This window comes from Prionailurus bengalensis, chromosome B1, assembly GCF_016509475.1.
Source record: "Prionailurus bengalensis isolate Pbe53 chromosome B1, Fcat_Pben_1.1_paternal_pri, whole genome shotgun sequence".
NCBI lineage: Eukaryota > Metazoa > Chordata > Mammalia > Carnivora > Felidae > Prionailurus > Prionailurus bengalensis.
In genome coordinates, this window is record NC_057344.1 from 99,773,918 (window position 1) to 99,800,007 (window position 26,090).

The 26,090-nt window shown below is 38.9% G+C and overlaps 1 protein-coding gene across 1 annotated transcript in view; it reads right to left on the reverse strand.

Moving 5' to 3' along the window:
• FAT4 (FAT atypical cadherin 4) overlaps positions 1-12,659 on the reverse strand; it is a 175,353-nt gene extending 162,694 nt beyond the window's left edge. The window contains exon 1 of the mRNA XM_043568869.1: positions 6,648-12,659. Coding sequence (XP_043424804.1) covers positions 6,648-11,822 — 5,175 coding nt within the window. The 5' untranslated portion in view covers positions 11,823-12,659. The remainder of the gene's footprint in view (positions 1-6,647) is intronic.
• Between the last annotated feature and the right edge of the window lie 13,431 nt (positions 12,660-26,090).

A 26,090-nucleotide genomic window follows, 5' to 3' on the forward strand; every position in this document is an offset into this window, starting at 1 on the left:
TCCTAATTCTAAATACTACCTACTTTCACGGTTATTATAAAAAGCTCAACTTTAGATTTATTAATTCTTGGAATAGGGGACCCACCTTGGGGCCTGTGGAATCCTTTACAGTCACTAATTCAACAGTCCCTCACAGCTAATGAGGCTCCTAGGTAGTTTTTCATTGTAATGATGACAAAGTGCAAGCTGTAGACAATACAATGAAAAATCGATTCCACAAAACGCTAAGTACATAAATACTTTTCCAAAATATTCTTAGACAAGTCGTCTCAAAATCTATTGGAACAAAAAGGAATTAAAATGATTAGGGTTTTAATAAAGGCACAAAAAAAGACATTATAAATTAATCAGAAGATAAATTATGTCTATGGAAATCTATTACCAAAACAGAGAGACCAAATCAAGCTTCCTGAAGCCATGTATAAATATGGAGCATGAGCTTAATTGGCCATCAGTACTCCTGTTTGTAATACACATTTGCCCATGTCTTGAAAATTTAATTACAATATCTTGTTTAAAAACATATCAATAAGAAAAAAATAAAATCGAAAAAATCACAGGTTGTTTTTTTAAAAGAACACTCTGGAGATCAAAGGCAGAAAAGCAATAAAATGTTTTCTTCCTTTTAATAGAAGCCTCACAGTCCATCCATTCCAACATCATCATATTCTGTGGAGTGTAAGATTTGTCATCTGTTAATCCAAAAACGGATTCTCCACCTTAGTAAATCACAGCAACTACTTCCAAACTGTACAGTACTGTGTATTAGGAGAGGCACTAGCAACACCTGTGCCCTTCATTTGTCTCCAGGTCCCCTCTCCTGTTCTGACCCTTCCTGCCTGCTCCAGAGGCACCTCCATATGTCCCGATTTGGGCTTGCTACCACCACTAACTGACCCATAACGATGTACAGAGTCTGCTGATGGCCATGACTAAAGCAGGCGAAAACCAGGTTTCCCTTAGTTCAGACAATATATACTACTACTTTTCAAAAACTGTTTAACAATAAATAAGGGCATGAAAACAAGATTACTAAAACATTATATATATATATATGTATATATATATATATACTCAAATATACAGTATATACAGTGTATATATACAGTGTATATACAGTATATACAGTGTGTGTGTATATATATATATATATATATATATATATATATACACTCAAATCTACAGAGTAAAGCACCCTTCTTTTAACTAAACCCACAGATTGCCCTGGCTTTACAGAATAGTAGGTGTGCGTACAAATAATGGACTTAGCAAGTCCGGATGTGATTTTCCTTTCTATCTATCTGAATTAAAGCAAATTATTTAACTTTTCTGAGACTGTTTCTACAGCTGTGAAGTGGGAATGATATTACCAGTGTTACGAGGCTCAAATAATACATTCTCAAAGCACTTAGCACAATGACTAAACATAGCAATACTCAATGCATGTTATTATAATTGTTACTATTGTTATTACTTTAATATTATTATTTACCCAGTTCTGTTGCTTACATTTTCCCTGTAAGGGATGATACACAAGATATATAGATATTTAATCTAAGGGTCACTAACTCTGTTTCTAAAGCCTCTAGAAGACAACCATTTCTTTTTTTATTTTTTAAGCTTATTTATTTACTTTGAGAGACAGTGAGAGAGAGAGAGATCGTGAACTGGGGCAGTGCTGTCTCTACAGAAGGAGAGAGAGAGAATCCCAAGCAGGGTTCTCACTATCAGCAGGAGCCTGACGTGGGGCTGGATCTCACAAACCGGAAGATCATGACCTGAGCCAAAATCAAGTCACACACTTAACCAACAGAGCCACCCCTGTGACCTGAAGACAATCATTTCTAAACTTGGGTCTTCAGCACTAATCTTACATATGTCCCATCATTCCTCTTAGAAATCTCGATGGTGTTCATTGTGAAAATAAAATTAATTTATCCAATAATAAATAAATTAAATAAAAAATAAATTAATTAAGTATCCAATTGCTGAAACTCATTTCTAATTGGTAATGTCATAATCCGTTCACCTAATATCCTAAACACGCTCTTAATAGACTATTTCTGGTGGTCTTTGTTAAATGGAAATGTAAAAATCTCATTACCTAGGCCAATGGTTCTCCCTTGGTGCAAATGGGGCTTAAGGCATACCAGAAACCCATTAGAGAGGCCTGGGAAGTCAAAACTGTCTTTGTAATAATGCCAACCAGTGCTCGCCTTTTTCTCTGTATTGACATGTATACTAGAGATGCAAAAGCAACGATGGGCAAAACCGCTGGTGCCTTGGCGCAAATTAAAGCAGTAGCTCTAGAGTATTCCAGCAGCGATTGTATTCTTCACTGCGAGGCACTGACAGAAAAAATGCAGTGCCAGTTTCACCTAGAAACCGAAGAAAAATTTTTGAAGAAGTATCAAAATTATTAAATGTATTAAATCTAGTCCCTCAAAACTCCATGTTTTCAACATTTTGTATGACAAATAGTAGAATGTGCACAAAGAATCATGAATCTGTACCTCAGTACTGGAGTTGTCTCAAAGAAAAGCAGGTGTATGATGCACTGCAAGCTAAGCGAGCTGCTTTATATATGGAATACAGGTTTTACTTAAGAGAACAAATGACAGGGAAACTATACATTTTTAGACCTGGATATGTGTGGCAGACATTTGTTCATTAGCAGATGAACGAAGGGAACCCAACACCTCATGGAAAACAAGAATATAAGTTGCTGATAAAGAAAATTTGAGCTTTCAAGTAAAAATTCAAATGCTGAAAAACTTCTAAGCATTGTCAGGATGTTGAGAGTCCATATTCAAAGATCTTCTTGATAAGATTCTTACCGGTTATACCAATATTTTCCAAATGATCAATTCCTGATATTTCTAAGTCATACATAGGTAAAAAAAAGATCCATTCAAAATGCAAGGTCAGACAGGTATTTTTATGCAACAAAGTATGAAAAGTTCACTAAGAGGGTTTGAAATTCCATGCTGTAAGTAAGTTTTAGGAAGCTGCCACTTGTGGACTTCTGGTGTAGTATCAAAAGAAAATTGACAATCATCTGAAAATAACGTATGTCTCCCTTATCCAACTTCATAGACCTGAGTGAGATGGGTTCTTTTCATATACTTTAATCAGAACAATGTAATACAATGGAATGAATGAGAAGATTTGAGAATCCAGCTGTGTTCTCTTAAGCCAGACATTAAAGGGATTTCTGAAAATGTAAAACAAAAAAAAATAATGTCTCTTTTTCCATTATCTTGTAAGTTTGCGGAAACATTTTCAATAAAATAAGACTATGTGTTTAACATGATTTTTAAACAAACTAATAAATATTAAAAAACTTTCTCAGTCTTAATGTTCAAAATGGCAAAGATCAGTAGATAAGACACACCTAAACAAAAGCCCTATGAAGTCCTTGACAATTACTAAGAGCAGAAAGGGGTCTTGAGACTAACAAATTTGATAACTTTGAGCTGGACACATACACAGTCTCTCCTTCCATTTAAACCCTTATTCCATGTGACACCACCCACCTAAGTTTCCCTTTCCTCTTTGAGTGTTCTGACAATGCTCAATACGCTAGTAGAACAGAGATGATTGGCACGTCCTTACGTTCTCAGTTCAATTCATTGTCAAGATCGAGTTTACTAACTTCCTCCATTTCCCCAGCTTCTCTCTGTCAAGTTATTCTTGAGGCAAAAGAAAACATATTCTGGTCTTAATTCTTCTATAATCTCATTTAACAACCATGTACTGAGCACCTATTAGACCTCAGGTATATACTACACTCTGAGATAATAAAGATCAATGAAACAAAACCTCTGACATCGTTGAGGTCCAACCAAGTCCCTAAGTTCTATGTTTCCATACAATATGTATTTAAAAAGAAATGTTCATTGAAGTACTACATCCCTATTTTTTTGTTGAACCTAGAAAAACAATACAACCTTTATATCAGTTGTTCTAACATAATCAAGATTTTCTAAGAATACTAAGACCCAAAAGTATAATAAGCCTTGTATCTGCGACTCAGAAGCCAGTCTTTAAAGACTCCTATTTATATCAAAGTTTTAGATGTGAAAAGTAGAGTAAGTGAAGGTTTACAACTGGACAGAAATCTGGAATGAACAAGATCAGAGCCAGAGTCCCCTGCCTCTCTCCACAAGTGTCAGAGATTAAAAAAAAGAATGCAGATTAAATCATTTCTCTTTTACCCACTGACCCTCTGCTTGCCAATGGAATGTGATCAGCCATGACTCTAGCCAGAAACCTGAGTAAGCAACCCAGGCTCCTATCAGTGCACATGAATCTTTTTTTTTTTTTAATGTATTAGAGCAAAGTTTGCACTTGAGAACAACTGAAAAATCATCTCTGACAACCAGAGGTAACTTATAACTTATTTCTGCACAATCATGGTAAATTAATTGAGCAGAAGGGAAAAAGAACTTTATTATATATACTTGAATGATACAACCAACAATAATATGAAACTCTAGCTTCCAACTACTGCTTTCAATATTCTTTGGAGAAACACATTTGCTTTTAATTATAGGAGTGGTTGGGGCTTTGGAAACTCAAACTTGGTTTACAATTTCAGCACTTTAGTTCACAGAAAATACCCTGAAAGTTTTTTTTTTTCTTCTAAAAAATCACCATAATGAGTTACCTCAGATTTTTAAATAAATAGGGTGCAGTTAATATGAACAACTTTTTATATTGGTGTTATTTGATATTAAAAAAGTAACAGACATACTATTCCCTATTACTAGCAAAATGACTTATAATTATTACTTTTTAATTCTCATACCTATTGCAGAGACAGTAGTATTTAATAAACTTAAGCTAAGTCATTCTTTGCATATTTAATGAATAAATAACAAGACAAAATAAATCTAATGATACCAGTGAGCATTTAGTCTCATTCTCCATGTTGTTCTAATAAACTGTAATGCATTGAACCAAACAACAACAGCCAGTAACATAATTTGTTTTACAGTTTAATAAATTCATCTAAAGTCTAAAATGACTTAATTGCCCATCTTGAATAAATATTTCAGTTTTCAAACTACTTAAATCTCCTTACCTAGTAAATAATCCCTGAGAAGGAAGGTGGAAATAGAGGGTCAGTTAATGTGAGGGATGACCTGAAATTAATATAAAATTACATGTAAATCATGGGCTAAGTTACATCAAATAGTTCACCATATAAGCCATGTGTTAAGATCTTTAAAAAGCTAATTAGGTAAAAGAGGACATTTGGGTTACAAGTCCCTTCAGGGCTATGTATGTAAGATAAAACTGAATTGCACTTAGAATTATATCTCTAAGAATTATATCTCTATTAAGAATTATATCTCTAATTATATCTCTAATATCCTCTAGGACATGAAGATGCTGCTCTATGTGCAGAATAGATACAGCTAGCTATTACAAAAAAAATCACAAGGGATTAAAAAGATAGTAATAATAAAAGAACATTTTAAATGAAGAAAACCCCTCACCTCTTCCCCGCCCCCCAAGAAAGAAAGCAAGAAAACAAATACGTAAGCCTCAATTTTACTAGTATATTGTGTCTGGGTTACTGCCAAGTATCACAAACCACACTTGATATTTTGTGTTTTTGGCTGAGTGACACTAGAATGTCTTTGAGGGGAGTGGAGGAAAAGAAGAAACTTAGAAAACAGCGAACAAGAGCTTTCCAGAGGATAGCTGTGTGATTTCTAGTTGATTATCAAAACAACTTTGGAAGTAATTTAATTAAAATACAAATCAGTAATACATAGAGGTAGTAGCCTAAAATACACCCCAGGGAAGACCAGGCTTCGAATTCTCTTGGCATATGCCAGAGACCCTAACTTCTTACCCATCAGCAGACAGAACAACATGTGCCTATAGCATAGTGCTGAACACATATTTGTATCAAGAAGCACCTTCTAATCTCTGATAATTCACAGTACATTACACGCTTTCATTCAAGAGGGAAGAGAAAGGATTACCCTAAGTCAGAACATAGTGCCTCCAGTGTAAAAGCAGATGAAATCAGGAATCTCCCCAAACTTGGCTCAGCACATTAAAATTAGTCACTGTCTATAAAGAAGCTGCCAAGACTGCTGAGGATGTGAAAGTTAATACTGTCCTGATGTAAACTGCCAGTCTGTACTGTGTTTGCGTTACACCCCTCCCAAAAAACTATGCTTATAATGCTGATTTCTACCAAACTTCTTCAGTTTGGAATAGAAATTTAAGCCTGAAATTGCCCATTCTCTACTAGACTTCCTTACTGAGAGGTGTCTAATTAGTGCACTGATTTAATTTAGATACATGTTTTCTGTTTTTTTGTTTGTTTGTTTGTTTCTTTGTTTTGCACTTATGAAATGGCTAGATTTCTCCTTGGCCTTATACATATGATTGCAATGAGGTAAAGTATAAGATAAAAACTGTTCACTGTTTGGTTTTGACCAAGATTAAAGCTAAATTTTATGTGATTCTTGTTAGTTTTTGTAACAGAACACTTTATATGCTCCTGCCAGTATTATTAACAGTAAACATTGAAGGTAAATAATTGTAGAAAGCAAACAGAAAGAGAACAATCTTTCTAAAAAGCACATCAATAAATAGTTCATAAATGACTACAAAATCATTACCTCTGCTCTCTGTGTTCTGGGAAAAGCAGTTGACTTTTCTATGGCATAAACATCCACCAGGTAAAGACATGCTCCTTGCTCCCGGTCCAGAATGGCTGCAGTCTGAATTATGCCAGTTTGTCGTCCAATAGTAAAGAGACGTCCAACAGTTTTTTCTTCACAACGAACTGAAACAATATAATACTCCACTGGGGCTTCAGATCCTCTAGGGCTAGCTGCTTCTATTGATATTACATTGGTACCAATGGGCTCACCTTCCTTCAAAATAGTTATATATTTGGGTTGAGTAAAAACAGGTCCATCAAGGCCTTGAAGAATGATGGTCAATTCAGTGGTTGATTTCCTCCTTTCAGGGCCAAGGTCTGTTGCTGAAACTATGAGGTTATAGATCAGCTGTGAAGGCACCAGTGCTGAAGCCACTCTCAAGTCTCCACTGTAACGATCCACAATGAAGGTGTCTGTGTCCCCATTGATGATCTCATACTCCACTTCTCCATTAGCCCCTTCATCTGGGTCCGCAGCCATTATTGTTGTCAGGACAGAACCAATCACAGCTGAAGGGTCTGCAGCAAGGGCATTTTGTGATATAAACATTGGAACGTTGTCATTGAGGTCTGTGACCAAAATGGTCACGTTTTTCAAAGCATACCGTCTAGTTTCTATAGGCACAGCTTGATCATTGGCTTTTACAGTTAACTCAAAGAGATTAGCAAATTCCCGATCTATTTCAGCATTGGTATATATAGTGCCTTTGACTTCATCTATGCCAAAGTGGTTGCCCCTGGGCATCTGTTGAATGATCGTATAGGATAGTTGCCCATTAATGTCTGCATCAGGGTCATGTGCAGTCACTGAAATGACAGACGTTCCAATGGGAATGTTCTCAACAATAGACTTGAAAATATCCCCAGGAGGAAAGCTAGGAGGATTGTCATTAAAGTCCCTCACATGTATAACTACTGACATTGTAGATGAACGAGGAGGCCTTCCTTGGTCTTTTGCTGTTATATTTAATTTGTACAAAGACTGTGTTTCAAAGTCCAATTTTTTGGCAAGAAAAATACTGCCAGTGTTTGGGCTTATGCTAAAAGTTCCGTGGTTGTTAGTTCCAGTAATACTATAATGTAAATCAGCATTGTCACCTGAATCTGAGTCAGTTGCAGTAACAGAAGACACGAGTTCACCAATTCTCATGTTTTCCAAAACATCAACAAACAGCGTTGATTTAGGGAAAGAAGGGGTATTGTCATTTTCATCTAAAATATCAATATTTAAGGTACAGGTTGAATTGAGGGAGATTGCACCTGAATCCACTGCTTGAATTACAAGGGAATAGGCAGGTGTTGCTTCATAGTCTAATTTGCCAATTAGCGTCACCTGACCAGAGGTACTGTCTATAGCAAATTGTCTTTCTTCATTTCCTTTCATTACAGAGTAATGAATAAGTCCATTATTACCTTCATCAACGTCTGAGGCAGATACTCTTAAAACTTGTGTCAGGTTGGCTGCTGACTCTGATATTGTAGCTTGGTAAAAGTCTTTTAAAAACTTGGGAGCATTATCATTTATATCCTTCATGTAAACATGTACTGTAGCCTGATCCTTGAGAGGCTGAGGGAGCCCCTGATCTGTTGCAATGACTGTAAAGCTGAACACTGCAGTCCCTCTCTGTCTCATGAGAGACTCCCTGTCAAACTGACGAGTATTAGTAATTTCCCCACTAATAGCATGCAACTCAAAATCTGGCTGCACCATTTCAAAAGAATACCTTACTTCTCCATTTGGCCCAAAGTCTTTATCTATAGCATTTACTTTGCCCACAAATGACCCGGCTCTCTGTTCCTCTTCAAAGTAAAATGTGTAATTCGTACTGTTAAAAAGAGGTCTGTTATCATTTACATCTTCTAAAATTACAGTAACATTCACAGTAGCACTAAGGGGTTCCACTGCTCTGTCAGAAGCAACAACCAGTAAAACATATCTGTCTTGAAGTTCACGGTCCAGTTCACTCTTTATATACAATTGACCATCTGGGAATATGCCAAAAGCATCCCCTGTATTTCCTTCAGCAATGCTGTAGGCAATTTCACCATTCGCTCCTGAATCCTTATCAAAAGCTTGTACTTTAAAGAATCGAGAATTCACAGGTTCTGACTCAGAAAGGGTGACCTCATAAGAGAGTTGGTCAAACACGGGTGGGTTGTCATTTACATCATGAACATAAACCGTTAAGATGAAACTAGAGGAGAGCTGTGGGACACCCATATCAGATGCCACGATCTCTATTTGGTAGGAACCAGCATGAACATCCAGGGGACCTAGCAGACTAATATTACCATTCTTTTCATTGATAGTAAACAGGTTCTTGGGGTTCTGCTTCAGGCTATAGAGTACCATGCCATTGACACCTTCATCAGGGTCCACGGCTTTGGCTTGGAAAATGCTGTGACCTGCCTGCCAATTCTCCACCACGTTTACACTCTCTACTGCCTGGAGGAAATGGGGAGAGTTGTCATTCAAATCCTTAACTGTTATATTAACCATAGTGTCTCCAGTCACTGTGCCCCCACTGGCCACTACTTTCAGCTGATAAAAGGATTGCTCTTCTCTGTCAATCACACTTGCTGTGGTAAGCTGCCCAGTGACCTGGTTGATAGCAAACATACCTTTCTGATCCCCAGTAGTAATGAGATAACTGATGTTGGCATTGAGATCCATGGTAGATGCAGACACACTACCCACATGATATCCCAGAGCCACATTCTCAAAGACCACGAAGCTGTAGGCAGCCTGGCTGAATACAGGCGGGTTGTCTTGAGTGTCCAGTACAGTGATGGTTACTATTGCCTGGTTGGGAGACTGCAAATTGCCACCATCAGTAGCCACTATTTGCAACTGGTAAGCTGTTTTTTCTTCTCTGTCTAGGGCCATTCTTGTAGAAATAACCCCACTCTGAGCATTGACTTGAAACCGAGACCTGTCCCCGGCTGATATACTATATTTGACAGTTCCATTGAGACCCAAGTCTGGGTCAGTGGCAGACACTGTAGTGATGTAACTTCCTCCAGGCTCATTCTCCTGGATATGAGCAAAGTACTGGACTGGGTAAAACACAGGGCTGTTGTCATTCATATCCAGGAGACTCACGTTTATTCGAGCCATTGAGGACTGGGGAGGGGAGCCCAGATCCGTGGCCAGGACCAATAGGGAGTAGAAAGCTTGCTCCTCTCTGTCCAAGGAGGCGACAGTGCTCAACCTCCCAGACACAGGATCCAGGCGGAAGGATCTCTGGTCAGTCTCGGCCTCTTGCAGGGAGAAGCGCACTGTCCCGTTGTCACCCAGGTCCCTATCAGTTGCCCTGAGCACCAGTAGCTCTGTCCCTGTTGGGGCATTCTCAACCACAGACACATCATACCCTTCTGGCTGGCTAAATACTGGCTTTTCATCATTCACATCCAGGAGAGTCACTACAAGTTGGGCATAGGAAAACTTGGGGTGAACCCCCTGGTCCCGAGCACTGATATTCAGTACAATCTGGGAAGCGAGTTCACGGTCCAAGCCCCCAGCAACCCCAGTGGTCACCAGGCCACTATGTTCACTGATATGGAACCAACCTAGTCCATTGCCAGAGACGATGCTGTAACGAAGATTAGCATTGAGACCAGAGTCGCCATCAGTGGCAGATACTCCACTCACATAGCTTCCCGGGGGCGCCTCCTCGCTCAGGTTCACTCTGTACACCTGCTGCGCAAAGACAGGAGGGTGGTCATTGATGTCATTTACGAAAATCACCAGGCTTGCCACAGAAGAACGCGCCTGGACCGCTGCGCCAGGGGGCGCCCCGTAGTTATCTGAGACCGAAACTGTCAGGTTGTAAGACGGAATGCGCTCTCGGTCTAGGGCGCTGGCCACTTTGATGAGGCTCAGGTTCGGCACTTTGCTGCTCTGCACCTCAAAGTGGCGCTGCTCATTGCCCCCTAGAATCTGCACGGAAATGTTCCCGTTGGCCGCGGGCGAGTCTGCGTCCGTCACGGTGAGCAGAGCCACCACAGTGCCCACTTGAGCGTTCTCATCTACCGAGGCGTAGCGCGAGGTGGCGGGGAAGTAGCGGAATTTCACCACCGGGTCATTGTCGTTGACATCCAGCAGCTGAATGAGCGCCTCGGCACGCCCAGTGAGGGAAGGCACGCCTCGGTCCATAGCTTGCACGGTAAGCGAGTACTGGCGCCTGGCCTCAAAGTCCAGGGGCTCCCGCACCGTGATAAGCCCCGTTTCGGGGTCCATTTGGAAGGGAGTTCCCTCGTCCTGCAGCCGATAGCGGATGTCCGCATTGGTGCCCTCGTCCGCGTCCGCCGCCGCCACCTGGAGGACGCTGGAGCCCACGGCCGCGTCCTCAGGCACCCCCGCCTGGTAGTGGGAACTGCCAAAAACTGGGGGGTTGTCATTTATGTCTTGCACAGTCACGTTTACCTGGAGGTAGCCCCGTCGCTTCGGCTCGCCCTTGTCCTCCACTTCCACCAATAGCTGGTACTGCGGTGTGACCTCGCGGTCCAGCCCGCCCTTGGACACGAGATGCAGAAACGCACCCTCGCCGCTCGGGTTCAGGGTGATGTCCAGGCGGAAGCGCCCCGCCTCGTTGCCCTGGATGATGCGGTAAGAGCGATGGTCCACACCGTTGGAGCCGATGTCCGAGTCGGTGGCCGTATCCAAGATGACTTGGCGCCCGCTGCTACTGTCCTCCTTGAAAGTGACCACGATGGAGGGGTCGGGGAAGACGGGGGCGTTGTCGTTGAGGTCCCGCACCAGCACTCGCACTTCGGTGGGGTAGGTGGGAGAGCTGGAAAGGACCACCAGGTTGATCACGTCGCTGGGCAAGCTCTCGCGGTCGATGGTGGCGGTGGTGTAGAGGGCCCCGGTGCTACTGTTTATGGCAAACAGGGCGTGGCTTTCGCTGAGCCGGTAGGTGAAGCCGGGGCGCGTCTGGATGGTGCCCACCAGCGTGCCGGGAGGCTGCTCCTCCAGCACTTGGAACACCTGGCGCTGCTCGGCCCCGCTGACCCGGGCCGGCCCAGGGAGCTGTGAGAGCAGCCAAAAGACCCGGAGGAGCTGAAATACCGACAGAGTGGGCAGCTGGAGCCACGGGCGTCCAGGAGCCCCGTCTGCTGCCAAGTCCATGGTCCTGGCTCCCTGGAACGGTGTGATGAAGAGAAGGAAGAAACGAAGCGAAAAGAATAAGAGCAGGGATTAGGTAGCCCCAGCAAATACTGAGGCCGATAGCTCTGCGAGCTCTATTTCAAAGACCCTCCAGCCCAGCAAGAGCAAATCGCGTCAGAGAAAGGCTCCAGGTAGCCATCTGGACTTGTAGGACGAGAGAGATGCCCTGACGAAAAAGCGTCCAGGCATTCCGCGGGACACTCCAGTGCGCTGATGAATTCCCAGAAAAGTTTCTCAACCCCCCTACATTCTTCCCCGCCTTTCACTTTGTGTTAGAATCCAGACAGTCTGAGCGTTTTCGCCCGGGTATGGACGTGGATCGGGAGAGGTTGCTTGTATTCAAGGTATATGAGGAATCATTGCAAACAATTGTCTTCAGAAACTTTAGAACTTACCCGGGGCGACGAAACCGAAGAGGCAAGGAAGAACAAACGTCGGTAGCGGTAGCGACGTGTGGAAAGAACAATTGCGCACGGGGGAGGGGGCGGTGGGGCACCAGGAGATTATCGAATTCCTTTCCCCAAAGCTGGAGACGAAGGGTTTCCTCGAGTCCCCACTCCTCAACAGCAGGGCTGCAAGGCCCCTCCAACAGGGCTGCACAAGTGGCCGCTGCGAGCCCCGGCGCCGGCGTCGGCGCTCCTGCAGCCGGAGATTGCGTTCGGAGCGCTGGCGTTGGAGCTAGGGCTCCGGTACCCGGGAGCGCTCAGCTCCGTCCCTTCGCCTCCAGCCGCCGCCGCCGCCGCCCCTGCTGCGGCTTCGAGCCGGTGGTCGCGCGCAGGCAACATCCACTGCTCCCCACCATTTTTTTTTTTTTACCTCTGCCGAGGTGCCTGCCGACTCATTATTTGTACATCCAAATCGAGTGCAGGTTCGTCCCCCTTTCTTCTGGGCCTCGCAGGGGTCGGGCAGGAGCAGCGCGCGGCCCCCGGGTCCCCTCCCCTCACCATGCCAGGGGGATCGGTTCTCCGGCGGCCCGGGTCAGACGCCCACTCTAGCGCGCCTCGACCCTGCCCGCGTTATCTTTGCTTTTATTGTCCCGTGTCAGTTTCACTTTGTAATCCACGAGCCTTTTTGTTTGGGGCGGGGGGGGGGGAGGGGGGTGGCTGGTCCCTCTTTCTCCTTCACCGCTGGCGGTGGAGGCGGGGAAGTCGGCGCTGGGCTGTGGCGGCGCCCGTGGCAGCTCCGGACGGCGCCTGTCAGCGCTCTCCTTCTCGCCCGCCCGGGATGAAGGTGGAACCGCTGTGGAGCTGGAGCTCAGCGAGCCGCTCGCCACCTCCGGCTGGTCCCTCACGCTCTCCCCGCCTCTTCCCCGCTGCGCGCACACAACCGCGCGCGCACACACACACACACACACACACACACGCACGCAGCGACCGTCGCTGAAACACAAACAGAGGGGGAGGGCAGACCGCGAGCTGGAGCAGCACTCCGAAACTTTGCTCGCCGCTCATTGATCCCCGCACTTTAGTTCGCCCTGACTCCCCCTAGCTCCGGGTCCTGTCACCTACTGCCCCTCCCTCACCCCAGCCCCATTGGGCCGGAGCTCAGGCAGCCCCGCCTGGCACTCCTACCGCGAGCGCTCGCCGGCTCTTTGGGCCTCCGACTGGCTTCTCAGGATGCTAATCACTCCAGCCTCCCGGAGGACTGTAGGCGGTCGGGGGTGGGAGCCCGGCGAGTCGGAGGCGCTGAGAAGGGGGATGATTTTTTTTTTTCCTTTTTTTTTCTTCCTTTCTTTTTGGTCAAATCTTGGCCGGCGTCAGAGCAATAACAGCAAAAAGCTGCCGCAGGATAGATGGGGGTGGGGTCAGGTTTGCAGATAAATAACTTTAGTGGCGGGGTCTGAGGGAAGACCGTTAGGTTGTTATGCTAGTAATAACTCAGGGGTAAGGGGGTCGAGAGAAATAAAAGAAAGGCGGGGGGTGAGGGTCTGTTAGAGCGGGGAGGAAGGATTAAGCAAAGCCTGTCTGGGAATGCACAGTGCAGATTTGCTTTAACCATTTCCTGCCTCCTCTCTTTCGATGGGAGGGGAGAGAGCTGCTGTGCAACGTGACCCTACAGAAGCCAAACCAAGTCGTCCCCGTTTTTCCTCTGTCTACAGAACGAACTCCCTGAAGTCCAGGGCTAGCCAGACCCTAACCCTGCACCCACTGGCCCCCTCCCCTCCCTTCCAGGTGACGAGGGGCATCAAGGCCTTAGTACCAATGGCACTTTGGACTTCCTATAGGAAAAGCCAAGGGAACTCAGTGTTTGTTTTGTTTCCCTTCCCAAATGGATCCCAGGTGCCAGTAGCTAAACCTTGCAGTTTCAACAATAACAATGATAGCCCTTTGGAAAGATGGAGATCTTTTCCTGTTGCAAAGTTTGGAATTTTGATCTCTGTTGGAGTATTTCCCCCTTGACATTTTGTAACCAAAGGAATCCTGATGAAGTTTTGTTTCCTTTCGTGTTTTTTTTTCTTTTTGTCTGGGGAAAGGATAGATATGAGAAAAATAGAAATAAATAGAATGAAATCAAACTTTAAGAATGCCCATGTGCCACGTACTGCACTCCAATTAATTCCTGTGCTATCTACTGTGGCTAATTTTTGTAGTGGCATGAATTGCTTCATTAAAAAAGAAAAGTGACTGTTCATCAGGTGAGTATTCTTTCCCCTTTAAGGGAAACCATATAAAAAATACGAATTTAAGCCAAGGAATGCAAATATAGGGCATATGTCATACATTTCTGCCACAGTGACCCCACCAAATTTAAAACTTTTCTGAGCCCTGACATGATTCAGCTATGAGTAAATACTGCCCTCTGCTGTTCTCTGTCAGCCTGACATCCTTAGTCTCCTGGTTTCTTGCTGAAAATTAAATGCAGAGGCTAGAGAGATCTGGTTACAAGGCTAATTCCTCCTTCTTGCCTAGGGATAGTGGCAAAGAAAAAAAGACCTTTAGGAATCTCCTAATGCCTTTCCTTATTTAAGGGGAAAAATAAGGTTAAGAGCAATAGAGCAGACAGAAAATTCAGGTCTTCTGATGTAGACAGAAGAAAACTGTAAGACTAATGGAAATCTGAATACTAACAATGCTTTGAGCAATTCCTTTGTTTAGGTTAGAACATTCACTTTTGCATATACATATATGTATAATGGCATATACAGAGTATATAACGAGTGAATTGGAAACAAAGTTAAATTTCAACATTTCTGTGTTTTTAGGACTTGAAAACTTTTAAAAACTTTTTAAAACATTGGAAGGTTTTATTTTATTTTATTTTATTTTACTTTACTTTTTAAGTTTATTTATCTTGAGAGAGAGAGAGAGAGAGAGAGAGAGAGAGAGCGCACACATGTGTGCAGGCGCTTAAGGGGCAGAGAGAGGAAGTGAGAGAATTTCAAGAAGGCTTTGTGCTGTCAGCATAAAGCCAGACACTGGGCTCCTTCTCACAAACCATGAAATCATGACCTGAGCTGAAACTAAGAGTCAAGAGTCAGATACTTAACTGACTGAGCAACCCAAGTACCCCGGAAAGCTTTTATTTTGAAAGAGAGACATTTTTAAGTCTTTTCTCAAACTCATACCTCTGCCGACAAGTTACAATCTTAATAACATTATTTTGGTGTAATTTAGCCAACAAACATTTGTAAATTAACTGCAGTGGAACTAAAACTTTTTTATCCTTTTTTTAAGTTTAAGTATTAGTTATATTAGTTATATTATATTAGTTATATTATGTTATATTAGTTTCAGGTATACAATAAAATGCTTCAACAGTTCTGTACATTACTCAGTGTTCATCATGATAAGTGTACTCTTAATCCCCTTCACCTATTTCATCTGTCCCTCAGTCATCTGCCTTCTGGTAACCATCTGTTTGTTCTCTATAGTTAAGAGCCTATTTCATTGTCTCTTTTTTTTCTTTGTGAAACCAAAACATTTGACAAACCATGGCAATGATGTATGATTTTAAATAATATGAGGGGGTTTTATTTGTTGTTGTTTTTGCTCGTGCACAGTTCAGTAACTCAGATAGGCATGAATGGAAACATTTAGATATTTGTTGTAAGAGATCAGGTACTTTTGTTTGTTTCCTTGTTTGTTTAGAAAACCTGGGGAGTAATCTTCATATTCCATCTCTGTAGTATTAAATTTGTATCATTTATAAATGGATTTGATTTGGGAGAACAGGTGAAAATCATCCATTTTGTGGGATGAGGTGTTAATTTTGTATAATATATATTGTTTGAATTTTTAAAAAATGAGATATGGTAAAATTAAGTAATACACAAAATGTGTATATATTCAGTACATAAAATAACTTTTTGAGCAATTTTGAAAGAGGATTATCAAAAATGATTTATACTATGGTAGGGATATTTGAATAGCTTTCCATGATAGTTACTTTCAAGTAACACATTCATTTATAGACAAACACTATGCATAAAATTACAATCTATGTATACATAATTTATGATGTAAAGAAAGGTTTTACAAAAAGACAAGGGATGAAACCTTTATTATATTTTATTTTTTCTCTTGGGTTTCAAAATTGTGATAATACAATAAAATGTGATTTTCAAAATTGTGATAAAATGTAAGGATTCCCCCCTAAAAGTTAAGTAAAAGAAAATAAAGACATATAGAGATGATATGCCTAAAAAAACAAAGTTTACTTTATCTCTGCTGTTCCACCAAAAGCTTAATTATTTTAAGAAAAGGATTACTTAATGAAAGCTTTCAAGAAAGATGAAAATAGATGCTCCTAAGAGAGAAAATATTTATCAATTTTTTAAAAATGTTTATTTATTTTTGAGACAAAGAGAGAGAGAGAGAGAGCAGGGAAGGGGCAGAGAGAGGGGAACAGAGGATCTGAAACAGGATCTCTCCACGCTGAGAGTAGAAAATCCTATGTGGGGCTTGAACTCACAAACTGTGAGAACATGACCTGAGCTGAAGTCAGACACTTAACCAACGGAGTCACTCGGGTATATGTTCATTACTTTTAATAGACTGTAGGGGAAATTGCATGTTTATGTCCAGGCATGAAAAAAACTAGAGAATACAGCTCATTTGAGCTTTGGACTGTACATTAAAACAAATAGCTTAAGGGGCACCTGGGTGGTTCAGTCGATTAAGCATCTGACTTCAGCTCAGGTCATGATCTCACAGTTCATGGTTCGAGCCCCGCATTGGGCTCTGTGCTGACAGCTCAGAGCCTGGAGCCTGCTTTGGATTCTGTGTCTTCCTCTCTTTCTGCCCCTCTCTTGCTCTCATTCTGTCTCTCTTTCTCTCTCTAAAAAAAAAAAAAAAAAAAAGAATAAACATTAAAAAAATAGCTTTGTAAAAATTTGTTACTCTGATCTGTACACATTTGCCATCATTACTTCTTTAAGTGTCTGAAGTTATTTGTTTCTTCATGTTTTAGACCCCAGTTGAAGAAGCTAAGGTTAATCATACCCTGTCCAGAAAAGGATTCTCCTTCCTACTTCATTTTCTTCCCTCTTCTCCCCTCTCTCCCTCGCTCTTCTCTTCCTATTTTCCTCTTTCCCTTTCTTTCCCTTTCTTCCTTCTGCTCCTCTCCTTTCTTTTCTCTTCCCTTCCAATTCCCTCTGCTCTCTTCCTGTCTCTCCTCTAGGTTTTCTGTTCTCCCCTCCTCTCCCTTCCTATCCCTTTTGCTTCCTTCCCTTTACTCTCCAACTATACTTGGCTCACTTTATTTTACTCTATTCTACCTTACTCTCATCTCCTTATCATTTTTCACTACCATTACAGGACTCAGAGGCAAGCATTCTCATGAGTGGAACGTGTATCTTTTTGTTTCCATGTTTTTGTGAAATACGTATTATATAGTTTTCCTGTATTTTTAACTGAAATAAATGATTTGGGTTATATTGTGTATGTGTCTCATCCTATTTATTATCTTTTTGGGTTTTTTTTCTTTACCAAGCACTATGTTTTAAAGACTTATACGTGTTGCTATGTGTACATCTAGAGTATTGTTTCTGACTTTTGCCTTTTACTGTAAAGAATGTATCCATTATTCTTAACCCATATCTACTTACACAGTTGTAGACATCCAGTTTGCTTCCAACTCCCTGACATCACAAATTAGTATGCAATGAATACCCTTGTAATTGTCCCCATATGGAAATGAATGTCTTTGGGATATATAATGTCAAAGGAAGAGGTCTCGACTCCATACCTGAAATGAACAGCTGATTGCTTGCTAAACAAGAAAGAGCTGTGTTTATAGGACACAGTATTTCTGAGCAAAGAAGAGAACTGATCTTAGGTTTGGGGAAGCATGGCCGTCAGAGATGGCAAACTTTCAGAAATGTGAGGAGTTAGAGACTGGTTAACTTTTAGCTGTGGAATTGAATCTACTAGACTATAATTTTTGCAGATAGGCTGAATTTCAGATATGTGGGTACTGTTGCGAATTTAACATTAATCTGGGATAGGTTTAACACTGGGTCTCATAAACAGGTTCTTGATACATTGAAACAAGTGGATAGAATTTTTGTCCTTACCTATGTTATTTCTCACTCATTTCTTTGTTTGGCTCTGTTGTCTTCCAACTTTTTGCACTAAATATTTAATTCAGTATTTTAGATATTTTTATTTCCTAGTAAAAATAGTTAAAGCTATAAACTTCCTCAAAGTACTAGATTAGCCTTACTCCACACAAAAAAAGTTTAATTATAAAATATTATGTGTAGTGATTTCATTATCTTTCACCTTTAAATATTCAGTAATTTATTTTATGGCTTCCTCTGTAGCACAAGATTATTTATTATTTATAATTTATAAATTATATAAGTATATATAAATTATATTTATAAATTATTTATAATTTAAAAATATGTGAAAACTAATCAAGAGGTCTCTCCTTCAGCAAACACTGCTGCTTTTCACCATCTTCTGTGGTACACAGAATCTATATTCGTTTGTTATTATTTAGTCACTGTGTTATATTCAAAGACAATAGACTGTGATAGAAATCTTTAGTTTCTCTCCTCCCATCTTTTCTTAACCTACTCCAAAGCAATCTACTGAAATGTTTCATATCAGGGTAGCAGCTGAATGGCACCTCTTTCTCCCTTATTAACTTTTCTCATCTGCCTTCCAGAACTCCATTTCTGCCTCATGGACCACTACTTTTCAGACTCAGATATTTTACTAGTTAGCACCCCAGAATTGAAGAAACAAACTGTTCCCTTCTCTTTCTTACGTTCTCAATTCCTTGGTAATTTCATCCTGTCTCAAAACTTCAAATAAGCTGATAACACTCAGAAAAGATTGTGAATTCTATGGTTCTTGGGTGCAAGGTTCTATCCACAACCATTTAGTTTATTAATTATGCTATTCAAATCTTATTTACCATTACTGATTTTCTTTTGGTTTCATGTATTGATACTAAAAAAGGCATATTAAATCTGCTTTATGATTGCTGATTTAAATCTCTTTATGGTTACACAGGCATTCTTATTTTGTATTTCAAGACATTATATAAATATGCATAACTTATAGATATATATCATATTATATAGCATTTTAGAAATTTTATATAATTTTTATACGTTTTTCATCAATTAAATGTTTTCTAATTAAGATGTGACTCTCTTTATTCCAAATAATGTACTTTCCTTTAAAGTCAAGTTTTGTCTAATATATGCACAGGTAACCAGTATTCTTTGGTATTATCATGGTAAATTATTTTCTATTCTTTCACCTCCTATTCTGTACTCTAATGTTTTAAAAATGTCTTTTGACACAGCATTATTTTTGAAAATGCATTCATTGTTTTTTAAAACAACATTCTACTTATTGTCTCTTAACTGGAGCTTTTTGACTAGTTATACTTAATGCAATTGCTCTCATATTTCTATCTTCTTATTTTGTGTTTTGCTTTTTTTTTTCTCTAGTTTTACGGTTTTGTTTATTTCTATGTTTCTTACCTGCTTTAATTTGTTAGATATTTCTTTCACTTTCTCCTACTCCTTTAGATGAAATATGCTCTGTTTGGGCCATTTTAGTTTTATCTCTAGAAATTACAAAATGTGTTCTTCTCAAAGTTTATAATAATTTAATACCTTAAGGAAAAAAAGAGGCTTCTTCTTGAACAATACATTTTATATACATTCATTTACTTTCCAACTTACATCTTGATTTGGTGTTGTTTTTTAATTCTTTATTTTATTTTAAGCTTGCACATATTTTTGTTTTTAATTTTTGCTTTTAAAAAGTCAATAATGTATTTCACAGCTTTTTTTTTTTGCTTTTCAATCCGTCTTCTAACACAAGCATTCTATCCTGAATTACTTGCATTTCTGCTTGAAATATATATTTTTTTGAATTTCCTTTACAATAACAGCTGCTGGTAGAAATACTTTGTAGTGTCCCTGTTCCTGAAAGATTTTTTCTTTAAAAATAAAATTCAAAATTCAAAATTCAAAATTATTTTAGAGTCACTTTGACATAGACTTTTTGTCATATGCCATTTTAGTGCAAATATGAATAAAACAATAAAGAGTATTTCTAATACTTCATATTGATAGTTCATTTCACATGAATCTTTTTTTCTCAAAATCATTATTATTCATATATATCAGCACAGTTTAGTTACACAAAAGTTTGACTTTCATTTCGATGTCAATCTAGTTCTAATTTTCTTTTATCTCTTGCGTCAGAGATACTTTACACAGACTACTGTTAAAATGCCTCTTTATTTTTGATATTTTGCATTTTATTTTGGTATATGTATAGATGTAAAGGTGATTTGTAATTCTGCTTAGAAATTGAAGTCTTCATGATATAAATTATTCTTTCATCATTTCTGGGAACTTGCATTATTTCTGCCATTATATTTGCAGATACTACTCTTCCACCTTGCTTTTCCTCCTTTAACTCTAATTAGATATATATGAGTAATTCTCATATCTTCTATGTCTTGTAATATCACTTCAATATTTTTCTTTCATTTTCTCTATGCTTAATTCTGAAAAATTTTTCTGACTTGTCTTCTAGTTCACTAATTCTCTTTTCAGCTGTGTCTAACCTACTTCTAAACTCATCCATTTATTTTTCAGTGTAATTACTGAATTCTCATACCTTCATATCCTACTGTGTTTTGTAGTCAACTATATCCCACAGATATTTTCCAGCTTGTTTTCTATTTATTTAAACAGGTTAAACATAGTTTTGATATTGTTTTGAATGTGTGTCTGACAATTCTAATATCAGAAATATGTAATCATCTGTTTCTGCCTTCCATTGTTATTGGTAGTTTTTGTTCATAGTAAATTGTTTCTTTGTTTAACTAGTTAAGTTTAAAACTTAACTGTTAATTTTAATTAGCAAATTATTTGTGATGTTCTATGAGCCTTAGGATGGGTGTTCTTCTGTGAAGATCTTATTATGCGTCAGTTAGGTACATGTAGGTTACATAGTCTGCAACCACTAGTGTTTTCACTGAAGCTAAGGTACAAAGAATAAAACATTAAAAACAATAAAAAGCAATAGTATTTTATAAATCACTAAGTAATGTTGCCGAGTAAACCACAAAAAAAATCTTTCTCATAACTAGATTTTTATTTAAAGACTTCTTTTAAACTAATTTAGATTGTTGTTATGTGTCGTTCTTTTGTATGTATAAAAAGGAAGCTATAAGCCAGATAAATTGGACAAAGTACACTTAAGATTTTTTTTCACATTGAAAATCCAGCTCAAAGTGGTATAGTATTTATTGGAAAAGTGCTTCATCACCCTGTATTTTATTTTATTTTTTCCCAACATACTGCATATTTGATGTTCATGTACAGTCAATGATAATTAAGTCACAATTGCTGCTGGGCCTTTAGCAAATAAAATACATATCCTGACTGCTGCATGTTAAATGAGAACCCCCTCCTCAAAGAAAAAGTGTATCTTGGAACAAAGAAACATGGTTAATTCACAAGTTGAGCTTTGTTTTGTTGGTTTGTTGGTTTGTTTGGTTGGTTGGTTTGTTGGTTTTTGTACTACACTACCTCACTAACATGATTTTGAGAGCTGCCTTGTGGCTTCAACTTCTTAGGGATGGGTTGCCCTTTCTCCATTGCTAGTCTAATCAGTGCCAAGGTAACTTTATTTTCAGTGTTTTGGAGAAAGCAGGATGACTAGGTATATATACGGTTATCTTAACCGAGAACTTGTGATTTGGGGCCTATATCTTTAATAGGAGAGGTTATCAATTAGTCTCCACCCTCTCAGAGAAGTCTGAGCTTTTTCTTAGTTTTCACACCCTACCATACCTTAAAAGTCAAAATTTGTATTTATAAATTTTTGCAAATGTCCTCACTACAAGAGCTACTTTAATTTTGAAATTAGCTCTGTGGGTTTTCATCTTTTTCTAAACTGTATATGGTAATTCCTGACTATCCTATAATGTCAGTGTTTTAAAATTTGATAATTTTAGTAGTTTTTAGTGGTAAATAATAGCCTGGCATATTACTAGAATTAAAAAAAAACTCCTTTATGTTTTGAAATATTTTTCTCTTTCCAGTTTTTTTTTCCTCCTTTGGGAAATCTTATTTTTTGGTACTTATCTGTAAGCCTGTTATCTTTAGCTTTTCTTGCTGTCTTCTGGGAAATTCCTTAATTTGATGTTCCAACTCACTAATTCACTGTTCAAATATATCCATCTAATCTACCATTGATTAACCTTTTGTTCTCTTTATATCAACTCATACTTTTTCATACCTAATATGTTGACTTCATTTTAAATACATTTTTATTCTTGTCTTATATTGACAATATCTACTATCCATCAATCAACTTTCTATCTTTAACATACTTATTTTAGATTCTTGCTCCATCTGTCAAAATTCTCTCCTTATTATGACCCATTGTCCAGTTTGACTTTCTCTGAGATACTACTTTTCTTATAGTTTAGTTATTTCTGCTTAGGAGCTCTTGCTCTGGTGGGTGTTGACTGTGCTGGCAATGTGTAATGTGTGCCAAGAAGGCATCAAAAGCCAGACAACAGTCTGTGAGTTAAGAGCAGGGGTTGGCAAAAGTTTTCTAAAGGCAAGATAGTTAATATTTCAGGTGTTGAGGGCCAGACAGTTTCTGTCACACCACTTATTAACCTTGCCCTTGTAATGTAAAAGCAGCTGTAGATAATATAGAAAGTATTGGGTATGGCTGTGTTCCAATAAAACTTTATTTACAAAAACAAGAGGCAGGCCCAATTTGCCCTGCAGGCTCTCATTTGCTGACCACTGTTTTAGAGCATGGAACATTAGAATTGCACTGAAAACTCTACTAGATGACAGCTGTTGATTGTTCCCATTTGTAATCTTTTTTTATACATATGTGTGTGTGTACGTATGTGTATGTATATATATATATATGTATATATAGTCAATATTTTAAATATGATTCAAAATTTCTATGTCTGTTTTATATCAACTGCACTTTTTTCTTTTTACCTTCTGACCTTTTGTAGTCTTGAATTTTAAGCTGTGAGGTGTAGTATGATTGGGAAGAGACAATCTCCCTAAACTACAATCCACAGCACTGTGGATTTTTAGAGAGAGGAGAGGATATTCAGTGCCTACAGGCAAGTGGTCAATCTGTACTTATTTCATGAGGACCCTGATGCCTAGGCTGTTGCTGCCAATTTCTGTAAAGAAATAGGCAGTAATTGTCTCTAGGCAACACAGGGTAAAGACAAAAGTTATTTTTTTCCTAAACATTTATCCTCTTTAGTCTTTTATAAAACTTTTTTGGCCCGTATTATTTGGTACTTAGGTTTCTTTTTCCATTATCTGTATGTCATTAATTTACACACACGTGTGCGCACACACACACACATATATAATATATATGTTTATTCATCATTTTTTTAAATTCTGGCCAGTGTTCAATTTCCAAAGATTATGTGGAACCACTGTGTATGTAAATAAATCTGAAACTACATGATGGAAACTAAAATCATATTTTTTAACATCACACTTATGGGAGAAACAAAATGAAGGGTTAGCTTTAAAATCCTTCATAATATAGTACATGTGAGTTTGTGAGCAAACCCGCTGGAATGGAAATTGCTTATACTAAATGTGAGACTAGGTTTCTCAATATTGTGGCATTTGCCACAAACTAGTAATTACATACCATAATTTGGAGAAACTGCTCAGTCCAACAACTGCTTGTGACAATTTACCCTTCTGTTGAAATATATAATATATCAAGTGTTGGTCATATTTTACCTTCACAGGTATAAATATCAATTTATCTCAAACTAAAAATATATGAATATGGGCAATAATCAAAACATTGTATCAATACTTAAATGAATCTGGCATTGAATTTCATGCTAGAATATAATGATAATAAAGAGAATGGATGTCTTTAACTTATATATAATTTATATATTTGTCATGCCAAAGAAATGTTAAGTGGAATGATATGATAATCACTCTAGGTCTCCTAGATTTTTAACGTATGAAATATTTTGAAAATACTAAACAACACTGAATTAACAGGTGAATGGAGAATTAGGAGAGTCCCTTCAGAGGAGCGGATTCTTTTTTTTTTTAATTTTTAATTGTTTTTATATATTAATTTTGAGAGAGAGGAAGAGACAGAGCATGAGCTGGGGAGGGGCAGAGATAGAGGGAGACACAGAGTCCGAAGAAGGCTCTGGGCTCTGAGCTGTCAGCACGTTGCCCGACGCAGGGCCCAAACCCACAAACCACAAGATCATGACTTGAGTCAAAGTCCCACGCTCAACCGATTGAGCCACCCAAGCACCCCCGGAAGACGATTCTAAGAACACAAGTAACCTTGAACCACAGCTAACATATTAGCATATTTTCTATTTTAAATTGATTTGTGGGGTGCCTGGGTGGCTCAGCCATTAAGCATGGGACTCTTGATACCAACTCAGGTTATGATCTCGTGGTTTGTGTGTTTGAGCTCTGGGTAGGGCTCGTTGCTAACAGTACGGAGCCTGCTGGGGATTCTTTCTCTCCCTCTCTCTGCCCCTCTCCCACTTGTGCTCAAGCTCTCTCTCTCTCTCTCTCTCTCAAAATAAATAAATAAATTTAAAAAATTATTTGAGAAAATGAAATGTCGACTACTATAAGACTACTTTATGTTATATGATTGCTTGATGAGCATTCCCTTGCCATTATAATAATTTTATACACATGTTATTTTATTGGATGAATAACATTTTGCCATATGAATAGGCCAGAAATTATTAGTTGTTCCTTTAATATTGATATTCAGGATTTTTTAGGTTATTTTGCTATTAAAATTTATGCTTTGATAATTGTCATTCATTCATCCAGAAAAATTTATTGAAAAATAACTGTATGTCAAATACTTCACGAGCTATAGAGAATGCAGAGGTGAGTAAAATAGATACAACCTCTACCATGTTTAGTCAAATTAAAGAAATTTTAAAAGAATCTAAACTTATTACTTATTGCCAAGTTGCTTTCCAAAATGATGTACCAGTTTATAATCAAACCCAAAGTATATCAGAATTCTCCTTCCACCAAACAAGAAACAAATACATTTGAATATAACACACCTTAAATCCTGACCCATTTAAGGGGTAAAAAGGGGTGTTTTCCTGTAACATGTATTTTATTACATTTTATTTTATTATTTTTTAAATGTTTCAATGTTTATTTATTTTTGAGAGAGAGACAGACAGAGCGCAAGCAGGAGAGGGGCAGAGACAGAGACACAGAATCTGAAGCAGGCTCCAGGCTCTGAACCGTCAGCATAGAGCCCAACGTGGGGCTCAATCCCACGGACCTGAACTGAAGTTGGACGCTTAACCAACTGAGCCACCCAGGCACTGCTATTAAATTTTAAATATTAGCTATTTGTTTCCCTTTTGTTGACATTATTCATGTTTGTTGCATTAATCAACAAGGGTCTCATTTTTTTTGGTTGTTACTGCTATAGTTGTTTAATCTATTTGTTTTTCTTTATAAACACCTACCTTTCTTTTAAATTTGTAATTCTTTCCTTTAAGCAGAGACTAAATAAGTGCTCATAAAACTTTAATTCTAGTTTCTTCTTTCTGCTCTTCCTTCTACATCTGTGTCTTCATTATGTTGTATCAATTGGAATAATACCGAAGGGCCAAGGAAAATAAATAATTTTGTTTTCTCTGAATCTAGCATGATGCCTAGAATTCATATAGTATCCAACGAATGTCTGTTCTGTTAAATTCCATCCCATG